Below are 13,394 nucleotides of genomic sequence, written 5' to 3'. Positions count from 1 at the left end.
GATAGTCTCAGTAACTGGCCAAGGCCCCCAAGTAGTCTTGAGTGGTAAGGGTCCAAAGGCACTCAGCAAGTCACTTCCCTCACCTCCTGAGGCACCCCGCCCCCATCATCACCTGTAAATGAATTCTTACCTCACAGGGTTTTACACGAATCAAAACATGAAAGCCAAAGGATCTGTACCCAAGAAGAGAAAAGACAATGAAGAGGAGAATGAGAATGGGAACCATTAGGGAGCAGGCTAGAAGAGAAAGTGCGGAAAAGGAGCCTTGGATTTGGAAGGGAGGAGGCCCTTGTACCAGGCGTGCTGGGCGGGGCCAGGCTAGAAGGGGAAAGACACAGGCATGGCCCTGGAAGGCTCACAGACCTCCGTATGCCATCCTTAGCCCTGCTGTCTCTCTTACCCTGGGATCAGCTCAGGACCAAGCCTGCCTACTCCACTGCTGGGTCTCCCATCTCTTCTCTTCCCTGGTTTCTCAGCAGCAGCCTTGTCAATCTCTTAATCTAGCCTCCCCCATCAATTCTTCACCTGGCAACCCAGGCCTCCCTAAGACAAATTTGCCCTTAGGTCTATCACTGCCTTGCTATCTTCTGCAAGATAAAGGGCTACGAGATAAAGGTCTGACTGTCCTCTGGCCCTCATTCATCTTGCTGGCCTTTCCTCTTGACTCTTGTGGTACCCAGCATGCCAGGCTCTTGCACACCACCTTGCCTCTCTGCATAGGGACTCCCACTGCTGCCTAAAATGCTCAACTCCCCTCCAGCCCCCATCCATCTGGGGAGATCTTCCTCATCTCCGCTCTCAGTTCTGCAGAGAATGTGGGTCTGTGAAAGCTTGCTGACTCCCCGAGGTAACACCCACCCTTCTATGCCTCCACTGTGCAGACTTGTGAAAGGCCCTGCTTCAGATTGGTCTGCTGCTTGTCTGCCTTTCCTTCTAGACCAGGCTGTGGGCTCCCTGAGGCTAGAGGCCCCAGTGCAGGGTCCCAGCAGATGGCCACGGTTGCAGGAAGGCGCACCTGGCCTGGGGATCCTGTTTCCATCTCAGCTGGGGTGGATAGGGAGGTGGTTAACCTCAGAAAAAGGCATGTCTGATCCCATAGCCCCTTTTCTTGAAACTCTTCAGAAGGTACCACTGCACTCTTAGGAAGACCCAAGTCTTTGGAGTCACTTCCCATCATCCCTCCTACCTGTTCCACCCCCATCCCCAGCTCCTCTCCCTGGGGCTGGGCACTGCCAGTCCCCTCCGTAGAGAACGCTCTTCCCCAGACAGGCCCTGGCCATTCCGGAACTCCCCATTTGTTTGCATGCAAGCACACCCGGTTTAAACTGCACCAGTCCCCTCCAATAGGGACACCTGGGTGGCTCAGTCAGTTGGGTCTCCAACTCTTGATGTCAGTTCAGGTCATGACCTCAGGATCATGAGATGAGCCCCCCACCGGCTCCCTGCTTAGCGAGGGGTCTGCTTGGGACTCTCTCCCTCTGTCCCTCCCCCTGCGCATGTGCTCTCTTTTTCCACTCCCCTCTCTTCCTCAAAATAAATAAATAAAAAACCTTTTAAAAAATAAATAAAAACTTTTCCCCGATAGCTTTTGCTAGCACCTGACAACCTCTCACATCTTATGTGTTTACTGTCTGCCTCTTCCCACTCTCTTATCAACTCCCAGAGAGCGGGGCGGGGGCGGGGGTGGGGGGGCGGTGAGTGTTTGATCTGCTTTGCCCAGCCCTGTATACCCAGCGACCACAATAGGCCTGAGCACACAAGGAGCTTAGGAAGCATCTATTCACTGGCTGAACAAACGAGCGAACGAAGTGATAGTGGGGCATTGTGGGGCGCTGGGTTTATCCACCAAACCAAACCGCTCGGGGCGGGGCGGCGGCCAGCTGAGGGGGCGGGACGGGGGCGGGGCCGGTCGGGGAGGGGCGGGGCCGGCCTGCTGGGCCCCAAAAGGGCGGAACCCGAGGCGCGCGGGCGGGCGGGGCCCGGCCCGGAGGACTGAGGGAAAGGCACCCGCGCTGCCGGAAGTGGGCGCGCAATTCTCGCCGCCGGGACCGTGGCGGGAGACCTGAGTCGTCGCTATGGAGCTACCTGAGGTGGACGTCGCCGGCGACGATGCCATGGACTCGTTCCTGGAAAAGTTCCAGAGCCAGCCTTACCGTGGCGGCTTCCACGAGGACCAGTGGGAGGAGGTGGGCGGCCCGGGCCCCGCACGTGTGTGGGGGTTGTCGTCCCGACCCCCGGGCCTGGCGGGCAGGCGCCTCCCGCACCCCCGGCCCTCTGGCGCTGCCGGCCGATGGGTGGTTTCAGCTTGGGAGTGTTAGGAAATCGGCCTCGGGGTTTTGAGGGCTGTCTTCAGCTGCCACTTCATTTTAGGCGTCCGGGTTTTGGGAGTCCGACAGACCTGTGACTCCACCACTTGCTGGCTCAGTTACTTAACTTCTCTGAGCCCGTGTCCTCATTTGTAAAATTTCCTTAAGTATAGCTACAGTCTCGTAGGATTGCGGCAAAATTGAAGGGGTATGGTGGGTAAAGTGCCGGGAACATAAGAGCGCTCAGTTAATGGTGATTCCCACCGCCCTTGTAAGATTGTGAGCACAGGAAGAATCGTTAGCGATCCTTACTTACCCTGCGCTCTCATCTTACACGTGGGAAACTGAGGCCTGGATAGGGAGAGAGATGGCTAATCATGACTTGCAAATCATGATGAGTAAGAAAACTTTGATACAGAGATATGGAATTGGATCTACCCTGTGGAAAATCTTACTCCTATAGTTCATTCTTTCTCTACATCTCCAGGAATTTGAAAAGGTCCCCCTATTTATGAAGAAAGCGCCATCTGAAATTGATCCCAACGAGAATCCTGACTTGGCTTGCCTCCAGTCAATTATTTTTGACGAAGAGCGATCTCCAGAAGGTATCTTACATGAGTCTAATGTTTGTTCTGTGTCTCCATTGAATTGAGGTAAAGAGCGAGTCAGACAGATTCTGATAACAAGAAGTAGTTAGCCTGGGCTAACTCGTCACTATTTATTTCACATATACTCAAAAGTACCTCCTAAATGCTAGGCTTTGGGCATAAAGGGATGAATAAGATTGCCCTCAAAGGTCTCATGCGCCAGTGGATAGCCACATTGTCCTGTGTGTATGTGATAAGTGCCAACATGCAGCTAAGTACTAGGTGCTGCGGGAACACAGAAGAGGGGGAGGTAGGAGTGGGCTCACAATGCATTGGAAATCTGAAGTGATTCTTAACAATTTTGTAGGCTCTTACTAAGGTGACGAGAGAGGAATTTGCATTCTAGGGAATAAAATATAAGCAAAAACAGAAGTATAATTTCCCTCCATTTCTTCAGTAATTAAAAAAAAAGTCCTTCAAGAGGTAGGATAAGGATACCTTTTTCTTTATTCACCTTTTTTTTTTTTTTTGGTAAGCATCTAATAATCTACCTTGTAAGATAATTGGAATTGATTGTAGCAGTTAAGTACACATGACTTTGCTTCTCCATGTTTATACCCAGTTTTATAGGACTAATTTTTTATTTTTCTTTATTGGTTTCTTTTATTTGGTTTATCATATGTAACATTATTGTATGATTTAGAATCTATTTTTAATGAGCCTTTAAAAAAATAGGAAATAGTGATTATTTTTTTTCTCTTCTTTGCAGAACAGGCCAAGACCTATAAGGATGAGGGGAATGATTACTTTAAAGAAAAAGACTATAAAAAAGCTGTGATTTCGTACACTGAAGGATTAAAGAAGAAATGCACAGACCCTGATTTGAATGCTGTCCTTTATACCAACCGGGCAGCAGCACAGTACTATCTAGGTAATTTATTTTGTTATTTAGTGCTTTCTAAACAGTCAACTTATGGTAAAAGCCATTTTGATGGCTAGTGCAGAGTTTGAGAGTGTCAGAGAAAGAGGTGCTTATCCCAGAAAGCTAGGCTAGTTTACTCTAATTGAACACTGATCTTCCAGGTAGACCGGGTGAAAAGAGAAACCAGATCGACTGTATAATTCTTACTATCTGAACCAAATGAGTGACATACCTTAATACATGAGTTGGTATGATCTGAGATTTTTTTTTTTAAGCCCAAATGTTTCTGTCTCAAAAATAATGTGTTTTTGTTTTTTATTTTTGGCCTTTTACCCTCTTCTGAAGGATGCTAGAAGGATCAAGCAAAGAGATTTTTGTGTGAGAGAAACTATCTTAAAGGGAGAATTTTTCAAAGAGTATTCTGTGGGACCTGAAGTTTTGTAAACCCCCTTTTCAGGTAACACTAAGTAACATGCGGGACCATTCTGCAGACGTGACTTTGGGAAACATTCACTATTGGGTAGCATTATTGCTGGTGACTAGTCTTGGTTATGTTAGGCCCATGTTTCTCATCACAGAGTTTAAAGAGACCGGGGCCTCTGAGGGGCTGGTAAAAGAATAAGCCTTGTGGTCTAGCTGGGATAAGTCTGCTGGGACCCATCACCATTTGAGCAGAGTTTCTCCCCAACCATAGTCTGCTCCAACTGTTGTCTCCTTTAGCGTGTTTCATTATAAAATTCTAAATAGTAACAGTGGTATAGAACTTTAGAGATTATTTGGGCCAAACAACCCCCTCATTTTACATAGGCCCAGAGAGGGACCCTCTGATTAGTGCGAGAACCTGGACTAGAGACCCATTCTTCTAACTTCTGGAGGAATACATTTTCTTCATTAGCAGATGAACTCGAGTTCTTGTTCTGTGCTAGGCAGTGGTGTCGCGGAGATGAGTCAGATCTGGCCTTTCCCTGAAGGCGTTTCATTCATTTCCTTATTCAATCAGTAAATATATATAAAGCACTTACTGTGTGCTAGGCATTGAGCAACAGCTGCATAGTTCCTTTCTTTGGGGGAACTTAAAGACTGTCATGTATAGGGCTAATCAGACCAGAAGGAGCACCTTGTGAGAAGAAAACCATGTGCGTGATGCCAGAGGAGCAGCGGCATAGTCATCACAGCCATTCCTTAAATGAGATCTCGCTGGTACAGCTTACAGAGCACTTTCACACTTGTTATCCCTCTTGACCTCACAGCAACTATGTAAGTAGGTGAGGTTAACAGCTTTATCCCTAGTCAGCAGAGTACGCAACTGTAGTAAAGTACAGTAAATTGAGTAAAATGAATTGTGTAAGGGTGCACGGTGCTAGGATTGGTATGCAGAATCAGGTTCGATTCCAAGTGCACAAAATGGAAGTGCGCACTTCCCGCAGTACCTGGTGCTGTCAGTTCCTTAGTCCTGGGTACTTTAAGGTTCTGCAGTACAACTTGACAGCTTTGGGGCTTTCCCTCTGCTGGCTTGGAATTCAGTTTTCTTAGGCCTGATTAGTCATTTAACCATTGTCTGTTTTCGAGCTTTAAAATGTATTCTCTGGTCTTACTCTTCTTGTCTCTCTGGGTTTATGGCATTTTGGGGAGGAAGGGGGAGAGTAATGGAAGTTTAGTTAAATCCTTATGCTCAATCTACCACCCTTAACCAGAAGTCTTTGGATCTCTTTTATATACATTTTTTCCATAGTTAATATCATTGCTGTTCTTCCAATTTTGTATTCAGTTCTTTTCACTTAATTTTATAACATAAACAGTTTCACCTATCATTAAAAATATTTGTGAATATGATTTTAATAGCTACATAAAATTACATCATTTGGACATACCAGTGTTTGTTTACACAGTTGGCTTTACTGTTCTGCTATTATTGAGTATATAGCTGCTTTTAGGTTTTTGTAAATAATGCAATAATGAACACAGTGATAAAGTTTTCCCACGAATTCTGATTATTCTTAAGGTTGAAGCCAGATTTGGCAAACTATGGCTCACAGGCCACATCTGGATCCCTGGCCTCCTGTGAGCTAAAAATGTCTTTTATATTTTTAAAGGATTGTAAAACAAGAATGTGTAACAGACCATATGTGGCTGGTAAAGCCTAAAATATTTACTATATGGCCCTTTACAGAAAAATTTTGCTGACCTCTGCACTAGATTTTTAGAAGTGAAAATAATAGGTAAATACCAAACTGTTAAGTAATATTTACAGTATAAACTAGAAAGTGAAAATCTACCTCATGCCCTTCTAATTTGGATAACAGTGTGTGTGATTGCACACTTTTTTTTTTTAATTTTATTTATTTAAGAGAGAATGAGTACAAGCAGGGGAAGGGGGAGAGGGAGAACTAGACTCCCCGCTGAGCAGGGAGCCCGACGTGGGTCTCCATCCCAGGACCCTGGGCAGAAGGTAGACACTTAACTGACTGAGCCACCCAGATGCCCCTACACACCTTTTTTTAAAAATGAATTTACAAATATATATTTGTGTGTACATATGTCTATATATTTAGATTGGTTTGTTTTATAAAAAATATTGATATTTTACATATTGACATTATACACATAGAACGATCAGTTAAAACAATATAGCACAGGCATCCTATCATGCCTTTTATTTTTTATTTATTTATTTTTTAAAAGATTTTATTTATTTATTTGACAGAGAGAGGCAGCCAGCGAGAGAGGGAACACAAGCAGGGGAGTGGGAGAGGAAGAAGCAGGCTCACAGAAGAGCAGGGAGCCCGACCAGGGGCTCCATCCCAGGACCCCGGGATCACGCCCTGGGCCTAAGGCAGACGCTTAACGACTGAGCCACCCAGGCGCCCCCCCTATCATGCCTTTTATGTGCAGATCTATCTTACCCTTTTTAATGGTTGCATAGTACTTAGTAGTGTGGATTTACCGTAGTTCATTTAATTATTACTACATTGAGGATATTTAGGGTATCACCAGTGTTTCACAATTCACAAAACTCCTGCTGCAGTTGACATGGTTGTACATTTATCCTTGCATATTTGTCCAGGTATTTTTAGGGATAAGTTCTTAGGAAAATATTGTTGGGTCAGAATATATGTACAAGTGCATGCTAATTTGCTCTCTAATTTACCCTGAAGAGTGCCCTTTTCCCATGTCTTCACCCTTCCTGGATATTATGTTTTTAATTTTGTGTTAATTTTAATTTCTTCAGTCACTGGTGATGTTGAGCATCTTTTTGTGGGCTTACTAGCCATTTATAGTTATTCTGTGGGCTTCTAGTCTTACAAATATTTCTAAGACTTGATGAGCACAACTATATTTTTTTCTAAAAACTGTTGCTCTGATTTATATTTCTCCAAGACTATACAAGAATGTCTATGTCTCTACACATGAAATTTTGCAAATATTCTGATCTCAATCTTGTTTTCTCTTTTACTAAATGGTGCCTATTAGGCAATTTTCGTTCTGCTCTCAATGATGTGACAGCTGCCAGAAAGCTAAAACCCTGCCACCTCAAAGCAATAGTAAGAGGTGAGTATTGTAGAACTACAGTATGATAGTCCTTATGGAAAAGTTGGCACTTACTGCACCAAAAGTTGAGGCATTTTAAGCTTTGATATTAAGGTGCTAAGATACTAATGAAATCACCTTATTTTTGCAGCCTTAAGTTCCTGGTCCTTATTAATAGTAACATTCCATTTTTAAAAGCATTTCCCAGAGAATAATATAACCCTTTATATTTTAAGAATTTGTAGAGAAATTGAAACTCCTTATTTTAAATTAATAATAAAATTAATTAAAATAAAGCAGTTCCAAAAGCCACATTCTAATTTTTTCCCCAAATTATCTGATTGAAAGGCGAGATCTTCAAATGCCATGTTAATTAAAAGATAAGTTATGGGACCTTTGCTTATAACTCTGATGCTGAGATGTTCCCAGATTATATTTTCTTTTGTGGTCTGACCTTTCTGTGTAATAATAGTACTTATATTATTTTTATACTTTACCTTTTCTTTGAGAAGCTCAGAGGTGCTTTGTAAACTTTATTCATCATATGTTAATCTTCCTTATAGTCCCACGATCAGCTGCTGTATCATAAGTCAAATGCTTTACCAAAGCTATGCATCTTTAGGTATGCATAGTTAGGGGTTGGTATAGGTAGATCCATGTTCCTCAGCTGTAGGGAAAGAAGGTACTGTTCAAAGATTGGCAAGTAAGGTCAGTGTAGTCCTGTGGAATTGGTACAAGCTGGAGTCTGTAAATCTTGAATTGTCAGTTTTACCTCAGCATGTGACCTTGGCAAGACACCACTCTGAGTGTCCGTTTGCTCATCTCTGGAAGATGAGATTGGATTCTGTTGACGTCTAAGCCCTTACAGTTCTGATATTTGGAAATTCTGAGGAAAGTCTAAAGAGGCTAACTGGAGAAAAACAAACATGGTGAGGGGGAGAAGCAGCTTAACCTGGAAGCCATTAGGAACAATTTTAGGAGAGACCCAAGGTCTTTGATCTAGCCACTGCTTTGATGAATGGCTGAGATCAATTCTGCTCGCTGTCTCTATTTAAATATCATCTGAAATGGACTTTATTCAGATTTGCAGATGAGGAACCTGAAGCTCAGTGATGCTCAGTGTTTTATCTAATGTCTAGTTGGTACACAATAGAGCCAGATCTCCAGCCCAGGTCTGTCTGACTCCAAACCCTGTGCTCTTTGCCATTCAGCTGTAGCCTTCCCTGCCTTAAAAGCCTTTAAAGCCAGGGAGGCTTACAGGAGTTTTAAGCTGAATGGGCCCTAGCGATCTTTCTGATCTAAGATACAAAAAATATTCTTCCTTGTCTGGGGAATGCAGTAGAAGGGGCTTTAATAATCTGTTTTCCCTTCAGAATGCTGGCTGGTAGCTGGTGGAGGTTGGGGACGGGGGTGGTTCCTGCATAAGGAGAGCTCTTTCCATGCATATTGTCCACGTATTCTAAGGGTTCTGGGTTCTACAGGTGCCTTATGCCATCTGGAACTGAAAAACTTTGCTGAGGCTGTGAACTGGTGTGATGAAGGGCTGCAGATAGATGCCAGAGAGAAGAAGCTTCTGGAAATGAGGGCTAAAGCAGACAAGCTGAAGGTTGGTGGCAAAATCATTAGCTAGTTGACATTTGTTACTTAGCATTAATTAATTAGTATTTCCTAGATTGTGTCTTTTGGGTCATTGTCAGCTTTTTCTTCTTTAAAAACAAAACCCAAAACCATTCCCACCTTTGGAACTCTGGAGGATACAGACAAATAAAGATAAATAAATAGTTATAATGTGACAGAGACAAGCAAGAATATATAGTACATATAGTAGTAGTGTCTAACTTTACCCTGGACAAGGGCAGGGCAGAGATGCCAATAGCAGAGAAGTTTTGCTAAAAGAGGTGATTTCTGCATCTGATCTCTTGGAAGACTGAGCAAGAGTTTACTCCCCTGGAGGGTGGGGGTGAGGAGTGGACAATATTCCAGACAGGAGAAAGCATAACCATTGGCAAGTCCTTGATATTTCTGAAACTAAATCCCTTCTTTGAGAATAGTGAACGTAATGTATGCCTCAAAGGTTTTTATGAGGATTAAATGAGAACGTGTGGGTGTGCGCGTGTGTGTTAGCACATTTCTTGACTTACAGCAAGGAGTTGATAAATTTGTGGCTATTGTGATTTGAATAAATAAGAAATGGCATAAGACTGCCATAATATAATCTGCACACTGTAAATCTCTTGAAAGAGAGGAGGGGAGATGACAGTTAAACATTTAAACAGGGGCGTCTGGGTCCTCAGTTGGTTAAGTGTCTGACTCTTGATTTCGGCTTGGATAGTGATCTCAGGGTCCTGGGATCCAGCCCTGTGTCGGGCTCCCCACTCAGCAGGGAGTCTGCTTGTCTCCTTCTCTGTCTGCTGCTGCTTGTGCATGCGGACGCTCTCTCTCTCAAATAAATAAATAAATCTTTAAAAAGAAAAAAAATCAACATTTAAACACACCCTTAAGCTTCTACAATATTGCGTAACTCCCAGCTTTAAGACATCTGAAGTTGCTGATGAAATGCACATAATAGCAGCAGTGATGATAAAACAATAACAGAATACCATCGCTACCAAAAATAATGTCCAGCATTTAGATGGCATATCCTGTGTGTATCTTCCAGGTGCTATTTAAAATTTTTTACTTTCATGAATTCATTTAAACCACATAACAGCCCTATAAGGTAGGAACTATTCTAATTGGCCTTTCAGTAGTGAGGCAGCTAAAGCACAGAGAGATCAGGAACCGCCTGAGTCATAGCTGTGGTGAGGCTGGGTGTCAGAATCAAGCAGTCTGGCTCTAGAATCCGTGTGCTTAGTCCCTGTGCAGTACTGCCTTACATGTCTATTCAGTACAAAGCCAGAACTAGACTTCAGATCCCCTGATTCCTGGTCTAGGTCTGTCTTCACTGCTTATACTATGGAAAGGGAATTTGCAGTGCAGTGGGAGCCTTCAGCTCTCCCTGCAAAGGGGCAGGTTTTAGTCAGAGGTCGTTCTGGTCATATGGTAGAAAAAGTAGATAATCTGTTAACTCACATGGCCTGGTAACAGAATTCTGAGCCCAGGTAACTGGGTGTGGGCCAGAATTTCTAAAAGTGGTATGTATATACAGGAGACAGTATTTAGAGGGCTACTGCGGAAGGACATAGCAAGTTAATACACAGGAAAAGCCTTAGTGGACCTAAATGACAGCTTGCAGGTCCTGTAGCACAGGCACAGTTTTTTGTTATTGTTGTTTTGTTTGTTTTTGCAGATTTTTTTTTAAATTTAAATTCAGTTAATTAGCATATAATGTATTATTGGTTTCAGAGGTAGAGGTCAGTGATTCATCAGTCTTATGTGATACCCAGTGCTCATTATATCACATGCGCTCCTTAATGTCCATCACCCAGTTACCCCAACCCCTCACCCCCTCCCCTCCAGCAACCCTGTTTGTTTCCTATGATTAAGAATCTCTTATGGTTTGTCTCCCTCTCTGATTTTGTCTTGTTTTATTTTTTCCTGTCTTCCCTTATGATCCTCTGTTTTTTTCCTTAAATTCCACATGTGAGTGAAATCGTTTGATAATAGTCTTTCTCTGATTGACTTATTTTGCTTAGCATAATACCCTCTAGTTCCATCCACGTTGCAAATGACAAGAGTTCATCTTTTTGATGGCTGAGTAGTATTCCATTGGGTATATACCACATCTTTTTCTTTCTTTTTAAAAAAGATTTATTTATTCGTCAGAGAGAGAGAGAGCGCATGCGCGAGAGCACAAGCAGGGGATGCTGCAGACAGAGGGAGAAGTAGGCTCCCTGCTGGTCAGGGAGCCTGGTGTAGGACTCGATCCCAGGATTCTGGGATCATGACCTGAGCTGAAGGCAGACACTTAACCGACTGAGCCACCCAAGTGTCCCCATATACCACATTGTCTTTATTCATTCATCTGTCGTTGGGTATCTGGGTTCTTTCTTTGGTTTGGCTATTGTGGATATTGCTGCTGTAAACGTAGGGGTACAGGTGCCCCTTCGGATCACTACATTTGTATCTTTGGGGTAAATACCCAGTAGTGCAATTGCTGGATCGTAGGGTAGCTCTATTTTCAACTTTCTGAGGAACCTCCATACTGTTTTCCAGAGTGGCTGCACCAGCTTGCATTCCCACCAACAGTGTAAGAGGGTTCCCCTTTTTCCACATCCTCTCCAACATCTGTTGTTTCCTGACTTGTTACTTTTAGCCCTTCTGACTGGTGTGAGGTGGTATCTCATTGTGGTTTTGATTTATATTTCCCTGATACAGGCACACAGTTAAAGATTTCAGGGCCCAGAAGCCTGACACGGGGTATGGGTGACATTGCTTGCTGAGTGTCAGGTTTATTCTATATCTGAGTATAACCTGACTCAGGATTCCTACGTGCTTGGCTTGTGTAAGCAATGGACCTCATATAGCTATATTAAAGTCAGACGAAACAGCCATCAAGGCAATGAATATTACCAGAAATAAAGCATGGCTTTGTTGAATGATAAAAGGGTCAGCTTATCAAGAAGATTTAACAATTCTAAATATGTATGTATCTAAGAACTTCAAAATGTAAGAAGCAAAAAAATTGAGGGAGACAAATGTACAAATAGGTGTAGATGTCAGCGTCCTTCTCAGTAACTGATAGAACAAGTAGATAAATCAACAAGGAGAAATGATGTCAGCAAAAATGGCCAAATAAAGATCTAAAATTCTTTACTTCATGAAGTCTATGAAAAACTGGCAAAAATGGTCAGAGTCACTAACTTTTTTCAGAGCTCTGAAATGAGCCAAAAGCTTGCAGCAATCTGGGGAGTGTTTATTCAAGAAAAATGGCTGAACCTCTAAGCACAGCAAGCTTTGTGACATTTTAACTTGCCCTATTCCCATCTCCTACCCCTGGTACCACAGTAGCCTTGAAAGAATCATGGTGAAAATGAGCAGCCCGGCAGCCACCAGAGGAGGCAAATATGATTAGAGCTCGCTCAGAGCCCCATTCCCAGAGAATTGCCATTATCGGACCATCTGGGTGGTCTCCTAGAAAACCCCACTCACAAGACAGATTTTATTCGACTCATGTTGGAGCTATCCCAGTATGAAGAGCTTTTTTGCAGGGGCTGGGAATGAGGGATGTGTCAAAAACAATTAGAAGTAGTTATTTAAGATTGTAGTTGTCTGAGAGAGTGGATGGCAGGGCAAACAGTAGGCTTACCAGAATAATTAAAAGGAAAAGCTGGTGATTCTTCAGGGGCTTTGAAAAGCTCTAACATATTCCTGGAGATCTACGAGGTCACATGTGTGTCTGGGCTATGCATGTGCTCAGGAAGGATCTAAGAAGGCCCTAAGCGCTGACCTCTGGCTGACTTGGAGGCTCTGTGAAAGCAGTAAGGGAAGGCTGAGGCAGAATTGTAAACTGGGTGAGTGCTGAAGGTGTGCCACAGTGTGCACAAGGGAGCCCCTCAGCAAAGAGCGGGAGACTTTGGCTTTAGGCATTCAGGGAAATCTGTCCAATCATTAGCTGACCACTAAGCTGTTTAAGGACTTCATTGATCATATAAAACCAAATACAGGCTTTACAGAACTAGTTCAGGAAAGTAACTAAACAATAACAACAGCGATATCAAACACTGGAGAGGAAAGAGAGAGAATTCAATTTCCAAAGTTGCCACATTGTATTATTTTAAATGTCTGTTTTTCAGTACAAAATTACAAGACATGCAAAGAAATAAAGTATGGCCCATACAGAGGGAAAAAAATCAATAGAAAATGTCCCTGAGAAAGCCCAGACATGAGACTACAAGACAAAGACTTTAAACCAGACTTTGAAATATGTTCCAGGAAGAAAGAAAGCAATGTCTAAAGAACTAAAAAAAATATGAGAACAATGTCTTACCAAATAAAGACTATCAATAAATTGTGAAAAAGAATCAAATAGAAATTCTGTAGTTGATGGGGCGCCTGGGTGGCTTAGTCGTTAAGCGTCTGCCTTCAGCTCAGGGCGTGATCCCCGCATTC

The 13,394-nt window shown here is 43.2% G+C and overlaps 1 protein-coding gene across 2 annotated transcripts in view; it reads left to right on the top strand.

Moving 5' to 3' along the window:
- The first annotated feature begins 1,966 nt into the window (after nt 1-1,966).
- The window catches only part of TTC4 (tetratricopeptide repeat domain 4), a 25,538-nt gene continuing 14,110 nt past the window's right edge, over nt 1,967-13,394 (top strand). Inside the window, exons 1-5 of one of the 2 annotated variants that reach the window (XM_026498009.4) lie at nt 1,967-2,186; nt 2,794-2,911; nt 3,663-3,824; nt 7,287-7,364; nt 8,825-8,949. In XM_026498009.4, the coding sequence (XP_026353794.1) occupies nt 2,076-2,186; nt 2,794-2,911; nt 3,663-3,824; nt 7,287-7,364; nt 8,825-8,949 (594 nt within the window). In that variant the 5' untranslated portion in view covers nt 1,967-2,075. The remainder of the gene's footprint in view (nt 2,187-2,793; nt 2,912-3,662; nt 3,825-7,286; nt 7,365-8,824; nt 8,950-13,394) is intronic. The other variant, XM_044383843.3, reaches the window with a different exon arrangement.

This window comes from Ursus arctos, unplaced genomic scaffold, assembly GCF_023065955.2.
Source record: "Ursus arctos isolate Adak ecotype North America unplaced genomic scaffold, UrsArc2.0 scaffold_12, whole genome shotgun sequence".
Taxonomy (NCBI): domain Eukaryota; kingdom Metazoa; phylum Chordata; class Mammalia; order Carnivora; family Ursidae; genus Ursus; species Ursus arctos.
This window is presented reverse-complemented; position numbering and strand designations above follow the sequence as displayed.